This window comes from Anguilla rostrata, chromosome 1 (genome assembly GCF_018555375.3).
Source record: "Anguilla rostrata isolate EN2019 chromosome 1, ASM1855537v3, whole genome shotgun sequence".
Lineage (NCBI taxonomy): Eukaryota > Metazoa > Chordata > Actinopteri > Anguilliformes > Anguillidae > Anguilla > Anguilla rostrata.
Window position 1 is genome coordinate 56,621,634 of NC_057933.1, and position 8,993 is coordinate 56,630,626.

The 8,993-nt window shown below is 38.6% G+C and overlaps 1 protein-coding gene and 1 long non-coding RNA gene across 2 annotated transcripts in view; one reads left to right on the forward strand and one right to left on the reverse strand.

The window, feature by feature from the left end:
- Positions 1-38: 38 nt before the first annotated feature.
- LOC135259420 (uncharacterized) lies at positions 39-2,488 on the reverse strand. Its single transcript, XR_010331273.1, has 3 exons — positions 2,372-2,488; positions 937-1,082; positions 39-854 (listed from the first exon to the last, which is right to left on the reverse strand). It is a non-coding gene; the product is annotated as an uncharacterized LOC135259420 (long non-coding RNA).
- Positions 2,489-2,963: 475 nt separating this feature from the next.
- The window catches only part of LOC135259394 (dolichyl-diphosphooligosaccharide--protein glycosyltransferase subunit STT3B-like), a 106,282-nt gene continuing 100,252 nt past the window's right edge, over positions 2,964-8,993 (forward strand). Inside the window, exon 1 of the mRNA XM_064343780.1 lies at positions 2,964-3,103. Coding sequence (XP_064199850.1) covers positions 2,964-3,103 — 140 coding nt within the window. The remainder of the gene's footprint in view (positions 3,104-8,993) is intronic.

The following is an 8,993-nucleotide window of genomic DNA, read 5'->3' on the forward strand; positions in this document are numbered from 1 at the left end:
CACTTCTTTACATTCATTTTTCATATTTTTGTACACTTGTGTTTTTTGTATGCATATCATGTGTTTATTTACTTAATTTTATTTGACATTTTTTCCTACACTTTACATTTTATTATGGCAGAATTATTATTAGTATCATCAGACAGAACAACCAAATGAACATTTAACATATTCAATGCTTTTAATCATTTTAATTATCCATCACGTAACTGACATCAAGCGTTATTTGTGTCATCATGGTTGCCCATTAGTTTTTCTCTCTGTAACATACATTGGCTATTGCAGTAATCACACATTACATTACATTACATTCATTTGGCAGACGCTTTTATCCAAAGCGACGTACAAAAAAGTGCATTTCATGATCGTAGACAACTGCTGAACACGGGTTCAGTAAGGTACAATTACTTATTTTGTACAGCTATTTCTAGCCGAGAACAATGAACACTATTCTGGTCTAACATCTGCAAAGCCAACTAGGCAGAAGAATAAGCTACAGTATTAGGTGTAAGCTTATGAGGTGCTGGGTAGTGGTACATTCCTCCCTCACCATTGAGGCTTGGTCTTTTAGTCATGTGACATCTGCACTGTAGAACATGCCCTTTGTCCACAGTGCCTATCACAACATACACACAGAACTTAGAAATACAAAAATACTCCTGATAATTTGGACTGCTGCCCTGACTCATAATCCTCCCCCACCATTTCAGATACAAATTACACCAAAACTGCCATTTTCTGACAAGCTTTGATAGAACCCTTTGACCCCTGCTTGGACTTTTATCCAAATTCTCTTTCTGTGGTTCTCACTTGAGCTCCTGATGATAAGACAGCTCCCAGTCACTCTCAGATGCCTGTAAAAAGGGTTGAGTCACTCATCAACAAATATTGGTTTCCTCACTGTCAACAGCTTTCAACTCAATGCCTTTCTATTACCTTCAACAAGAGCATTCCACTTGTCTTCCATTTGATGGTTTGCTTCAGAAAAGAAGATGCTTCCACACAAGTATAACTTTCCGAAAACTCTCTCTTCTGTGTCTATCCTGGCTCTGACTTGCGGCCTTAAGCACAGACAGCCACCTCTGCAAGGGATGGGAAAAATACTCCTTTGGTCTGTGGAAACTGGCTATTATATATTCTTTTTATCCCCGAGTGAGGAATTGAATACTTGCATGTTCTGAAGAGAGTGATACTGTAAATACCAGCCTGGCCTTTGTTTAGTGAATTGCGCAGCCTTCCACAGGGTAGAGTTCTTTGAACTCTCTCCAAGCAGGCGCTGTTAGTTAAAGCAGGTATGCCTGGTTATATATCTCAGTGTAATGCATGAGGTCACTCTTCATCTCCTTAGCAACACAAAGGAAAAGCACTCTGTTGCCAAAACACCAGCCTGCAGAAAGAGAATTTCACTGGACGCCACTGAAAACCGTCTCCCTGTCTCATAGAAATGTAAACTTCCTGGATTAATCAAGCCTTCACACTTGATTCTGGACCTCAGGCTCCTGAGTCTGTGTTCCGGCCGCAAGCACAAGCTTCTCCTCAAGTGCCTTGATAAAAAATCTAATTGTTACTATAAATGGGTTTGGTGTAAATTTGTAAGCATTGCACTTTGCCCGCAGTGAGCGCCTCTAATTAAATAATTTATAACAATAATCTGTAATAATCTGGACATTGTGCTGGAGTACAAGTGGTATACATACCTCAGCCACTCAATGTCACAATTATTCACACCATTAATTGTTTAAAATTAAAATAAAAACTTGACTCAGTGAAGAAATAAGTCAGACCTTTGCAAGACAGAAGATTGCACAAAAGTAAGTAAAACTAAAGAGCACTTCCCAGTATTCGGTCAATAATAAGATTTAAACTGTGCTCAACTCTATAATATGTAAACTTGGGTGCCGGTCCAACATATTATGCAAAATGAGATAAGGGCCGGGGAGTTATCATTGGCTTCTTTTATTTTAATTTTTTTTTTAGTTGGTTGCTGGTTTCTTTGATGTGATTGGCCCTATTGTACTACGTCATCTAACCTGTTGTGCCAGGAGAACGATATTTGATTGATGTCCTGCAATTCAGTTTGCTACTTTTGACAGGATGAAGGGCGTTTTGCCCGAAACGTTCGTGCAAATAAAAGATATATAAAAATATTTTATGTTAGTGCGTCCCGTATCTCATCTTTGCATTTTATAATCTCAACAAGAAACTTAACTAAATATAGGCCTGCCGTAACACATTCTGATATCAGCCCATGAGGACGTTAAAACAAACAATTTTGGCTATCTTAGCACACATTAATTAAACAAGCTCTATCCCAAATCAGTGCTACACAATGTTTCTTAAATAATTTCTTGTAACCTTTTTTGCGTCTCACCTTCAAATGAGAATGTGGTCATTCAAACTGTGTGTCACATGGAAGTGGGGTCTATACAGTAGCCAACCCAACCGCACTGCGAGCAACGTCTCTCAACAAGACCAGGAAGTGAATTTAAAAACGGAGCCTGTTTTTACTTACTTGCACCGGACTAGTCTACGTTATGGTCAACACTGAAAAACGGCTATTTTTAGGTTGTGTATCATAAAGACTAGCCTACAGTGTTTCTGTATTTTTATCTTGCACCCAAGAACACAACTTTTGAAAGATTGTTTTTTAAAAATAATACTCTCAAGTCCAGCATCCTAAATGCTTTAAAAAAAACCTTAAAATTGTACGTGCGTCGACACCGAGACACGTTAAGCCTACGCACATCTTGCCAAGGGATGCAGGCCTATTGTATTGACCATACAGTTCTCCGGCTGGTCAAAGGAGTGAAAGGTCTTCGATCTATGTTTAGAAATGCGGTAACGACGTAAAACATGCTTTAAAAAAAATAGAATACGGACTTAACTCATTGGCAACAACTGAGATTATTGTTGTTTGATAGAACACACTGGTAACAACTTGTTGCACAGTCTCTGCACCTGTCATGATTCGTCGTACAGAAAGGATGAGAGCCACACGATTCCTGTGGGAGACCGGGAGTGCTAAGAGTTACAAACTGATAAACCTGTGGATGTCAATCACTGGCTGGACGGAGACAACCGGAAGTAAACTCACTTTTACAAGGTAAGTCCAAATAAAATGCTGCTATTATACAGAACCAAGAAAGACAAAACTACCTGAAAACTAGACATAACATGTGGCTAATGTGCCTTAGATTAATTACATTTGGGTAACATTTGGTCAGAAACAAGTGTGCCGGTTTGTCCAAAAAGCAACAACAAGCTCCCAGGTATTACGGTAACGCATGAGTTTACATCTTTACATAGCCTACATTTTTGTACAAGAAAAAGAAAGCACTAGGTTACGTAGTTTGGAATGAAATTCAGACCTGGGCCCAGAGCCAAAGGCGATCACACAGCGTGAAAAGCGATTGCACAACTGCAGTAAAGCGGGTGTTGTAACGCAATTGAGCAGAATAACATGCTTTGGAGAACCCAATAACATTTCAGAAGGGAAATGCATGCCGCGCCGGCTGTTTTGTGTAGTGTGTGCGGCGCAGACATTCTTTGGTTTGGGAGCCCTAATCACCAGGTTCAGAAGCATTCTACGCCAGTCCTACAGGCCTCTGAGACAGAGGCACCAACCTCCACCACCTGTTCATTTTGTTCTGGATACTGTTTTTATTCCAACTAATGGGGTACAGACTATCATTGTGTCAGAATTGATGTCCTCTGGACCGATGCTTCACAACATCTAGAAACTACTAGCTGAGGATTAAAGGGATTTTTCCTAGTCACCCTTATTATTTCAGGGTTCTGGCCTTAATTAGTACTTAATTAGCCCTATGTTTATAGCTGCATTTCTTGATAATCGTATGAATGACCGCTGAAGACTGTTCTTGTGTTCTTATACAAACTGTTTTACTGTGATCTAATCTATGAGTGAACCAGTTTTGGTTTGTACAGCCAGTTAGCTCATTTATCCAAGGTAATTGGTGGAAACAAAAACCTGCATACACACTGGCCCTCCCACACCGAAATTGCCCACCCCTGGTCTTGTGTCTGATGCATCTGACAACTGAAATTGCAATCTCATGTATTACCATTTAATATATTTATAAATATGCAAAGTACTAACCCAGTACCTACAAGCAGATCCATACCCCAGGTGGTGGAGGGTGAGTCCAATTATGTGAGCTGCAGCAAGTGTAGCAGGCAAAGAGCAGCACTGGAGAGGTCTGTCAGTTTAAAAACGGCACTCCATTAGTGATGTGTGCATGTGATAGGTTGAGTATGAGGAAATGTAGTGATGTGTTCATGTGTTAGGTTGAGTATGAAAACATGTAGTGATGTGTGCATGTGATTGGATGAGTATGAGAAGGTTGATGAGGCCGAACAATGGTCGGCTGTAGCAAGTTTCCTGACCAAACTTGCTCGACGCATTTAATGTGCAACGCTCATGTTAAATGATTTTTTCTTCTTAGTTCAGTAAATGCTCTTTTACTTCCATGATATGTGGCATAGCACGTTTATTTGTAGTTTTAATTAAATTGCATTAGGCTAAGTTAAATGTGAAAAATTACTCTGGAACATGCTCCACAGGATATGGGAGGGTTCAGGCGGTTAGGGTATGCTTTTCATTTCTTTTGACCCAATTGGTGGCTGTATGTTAAAGCCATATGATAACATCTTCCTCTGACTCCATTCTGTGCCAGCTTAGCTGTAGTCTGAGGTGTGAAAAGAAGCAGCTGATGGCACTACGTGCTGCATAGATTGTGGTTGTCGACTCTCTTGTATATGCAGGATACAGGATCGATATGTATTGTGCATGAACATGGCTGCAGTTGCGGGCAGCTGGGCATTCCAAATTAGGGTGGAAATTGAATATGCTCCACCCCATGGTATTATAAATAAAATAAAATGACATTGGTAATATCATGTGATTGTAGAAAATCACTGTGGTGCATTGTCTTTGTGATGACCTGAGCATCAGTTCTTGTTGAGCAGTACAGTAGAACCTGAGATACGAATGCTTCTGGAAGGGGGTTGAAAAAATGCCACAAAAAAGTCAAAATCCAACTGAAAATGAAGGCAAAATACACTAGTTTTAATTGAATTATTTATTGGAGCTGTATTAATTAATAATTTACTTTAATTACATTAGCCTTATTTTCAGCTATAGCCAGTGTCATTTTGAAGCTATACATTTTTTTTCATGTTAGCCAAATAACAATAATAAAGAAATCCTTTAATGGTTCACTTTCTGGAGATTTTTGATATGTATGTTTTCGATTGGCCCAGACAAATTTTTTGTGCCATCATATGCTTAGTTTCTTACAAAATTATGACTTCAGGTTTAAAGGAAGAAATTATATTTCCAGAGGTTGGGTATTTAAAATATGTTCTGGCTATTTTAAATAAAAAATAAATACATTTTTATCTCATCTTCAGTTTAAACTGTTTCATACGATGCATGTACCCTGAGACCACTCTGAAGGAAAGTGGCATGGTTTTCTTTATCGACAGTAGGCTATGGCTTAGGTACATGTTAACCAAGCAGGAAATGGTTCCTGCATTTGCAATTCAAGCTTTCAGGGTGAAAAGTTATGAAAACATCCTCACGTCACTTTGACCTACTACCTTTAAACAACTAGACCTATTGGGATACCAGAACCCCAGTTCGCCTTCCATCTTCTCAGCCTCTGACTGTTGAAACTCCTCATCTGTAAATTCTTAAATGTATAAAGTTCTGCAATCTAGCTAAAATTCAGTTTCGATGTCAAATATAATCATAATGTCAATTTCAACTTGTAAATAGCTTGTAAATCACGCTTCTCTGGTCCTTGAGAGTGAAGCAGTTGTGCCACCTTTGAAGTAGTAGCCTAGGCCTACTGGTACAAAATGGAAACAAATTTTTATTGTTTGTAATTCTGAATAAATGCTATACAATTAATTAGTTAATGTGTATAGTCTCTGGAAAAATAATGTCACTCTACATGCTGCTTGGAGTTACTTTAAGTGTAGGCTATTTTATTTCTTTAAACCATGATGTCAATGGCCCTATACTAGGCATTGTAAAGCAGATTTCTGGATATTTCTGCATCTAAAATTGTCCTTAATCACAGGCAAAAACTGTGTAGGACCAGTTTTTGTAGGACCAATAGAAAACATACTGTAAACCTGAAACTATGTTCACATAAACTCCAGCAAGTGAACTATAGCTAAGTGGTATCTCATTCGGAAAAAAGTTTAATTTTTTCATTGAGGAAAATGAGTGGGAAGAAAACAAACATGTCTGATGTGTTCAGTAAAACCTGCCTTTGCTAAAATTTAACATTCCACACACCAGCTAAAATATAATGTAATAAGATGGACTTCATCTTGATAGTGAAAGTGGTACAAGCTTCTACCACAATTCTTCAATGCAAATAAACAGTTAGTCAGGATACAAAAGACAACTTATGGTTGGTCCTCCATCCATTGCATTTTCATTTCGCAAGCTCTCTAATTTCACTCACATACAGAAAACATGTGGAACATGCAGACCTTTGTGGAAAATAGAACAGTGAAAGGGCTATTGCTTACTTGTCATTTACTGAATGCTACATGCTTTGCAGATTAAAATGAGCAACCTATTATTATATGACAGACAAGAAAATTTGTTACCAATTACAAGGCCATGTATTCAGACCAGCAATAAAAAAAGAAAACACTGGATATCTGGTTATGCTTGCTTGAGAACATACAATGAGTGCTGTTACATTTGGGACAAAGACATATTTTGACTCTGTACTCCCCAGTTTTAGATTTGGAATCACAAATCTGTAATATGATTACAATGTGGTTGAAGTGCACACTCTCAGCTTTTATTTAAGGGTATTTTTATACCAATTTCTATTGGATTCAGATCAGGTTATTGGCTGTTCCAGTCGAGAATTTTCCTACTTTTCAAAGCAAAAAATGACTGCATCTTATTTACTCAGGTTCAGCCAAATGCATCCTAACTCAACTGGCTTCATCCTACAGTAAGACTATTATCCCCAACACACTGCTGAAGATAATAGTCTTGCTGTGGGGGTGGGTGTTTTGTATCTTGGGCAATTCCTTTTGGCCTCCACACATTCCTCTTGCCATCACTCTGATACAAGTCCATCTTGGTCCCATCTGTCCACAAGACCCTTTTCCAGAACTCTTCAGGCTCTTTGAGGTACTTTTTAGCAAACTGTCACCTGGCTATCCTGTTTTTTGGCTAACTAGAGGTTTGCATTTTTCAGTGTAGCCTCTGTAGATCTGTTTGTGAGGTCTTCTGCATACAGTAATCACTGACTCATTCACACCTGCCTGTGTCTTGTGGTTCTTCACTTAAGATGAGAAACTGTAGAGATCTTCCTTGGCCTACCAGGGCCTTTGCGATTACTGAGCTTACCAGTGCTCTCCTTCTTTTTAGTGATGTTTCAAACAGTTGATTTTGGTGAGCTTAACGTTTGGCATATGTCTATGTCATGCTGACATATACCAATAACAGATTCCAAAGGCAATCAAAAGCCTACAGTTAAGACTAGATACTGAAAGCTGTCTTATGTCTGAACTAAGGAAGCAATTGAACACACCTGATTAATCAGAAACACACAGAAGCCCAAACATTATGATGCCCTGAAATGGGGGGACAGTATAAAAAGTGCTGTAATTTCTACATGCTGAAACCAAAATGTATGACAATAGAGAACATGAATATGCAATTTAACTGCATGTGAACAGCCTTGATTCCAAACCTATAAGTGTGGAGTATGGAGCCAAATCAAGAAGAAAAAAAAAAAGTATTTGTCCAAAATATTATGGAGCTCACCACTAAAGCATTTCTGTCTGAATTCACTACTTTGTAAGTGGTGAATATTCATTGAATGTTAATTGCCATCGACAAGACAGTTGCTAAAAATGTTTTATTATCTATAATTTTTCAATTAATATTCTTGAATGTTAATGATGAAAGCCAGTTCTAATAAATGTTTTATTATTATAAATAATTTACAATGTTAAATTTTTCTGTACTGCACTTAGTGCCCTATTCTGAAAGTATAAGCTCCTATTAAGCTACTCTATTGCTACGACTAAATCATTACGCAGAGATAGATCTTTACTGCTACTGTATCTAGGAGCATCCTCCGCTGTACGGTGGCCAGTTGACGAGATGGCCTTTCAGATTCTCTTTATCGGTACGACGATCGTGGCTATGACACTCTATGATTAGCGCGACAATGTAAAACTGGAATCAGCCTGGCTCCTTCAGGCTTTGTATTCTCAAGTGTTACTCTGACTGGCCTTAAGTGAGTTGTGTGACTACCTTTGTGTTTCATTACTCTGTTAGTTTTTCAGTTGTAAGTGCAGTAGGATGAATTGGGGAGGGGGGATTAGCTTGTCATTCTTTCTGCCAGCTGCAACTACAACACCCTTTGCCCCTGTGTACATGTAGAACATAGATAGACCATCTATCCACCTTTGGACGTTATAGTATTACCAGAGATATTACTATAGAACAACTCCATATTCTTTGCACTTAAAGTTCTCCCTTTCACTGCTGTTTAACTATTCCGATTTTCTTATGAAAGTTACAGTTTCATTTCAATGCCTGTTAAAATCACTGGAAAGACCCATTACTTAGAGCCTCCTGATGTGAAAAAGGAATGCAGGAATTGACTGTCTCTAGTCTACTTAGGAGCATCTGTGGTACTCTGGTTAGTCTACAGTACGGCTGCCCAACCCCATTCCTGGAGATCTACCTTCCTATAGGTAGAGGTAACGTACAATGTACACCTCATTCAACAGCTAGAGATCTCATTGAGCTGCTAATGAGTAGAATCAGGTGTGCCAAATTAGGGTTCAAATGAAAACCTACAAGATGGTAGATCTCCTGGACCAGGGTTGGGCGTCTCGTTAGTCTATAGGAACGGTGAATGTTTACACTAATGTATGTTATTTGTCAACAAATTGGATAAATGTTGCATAAAAAGGCAAGT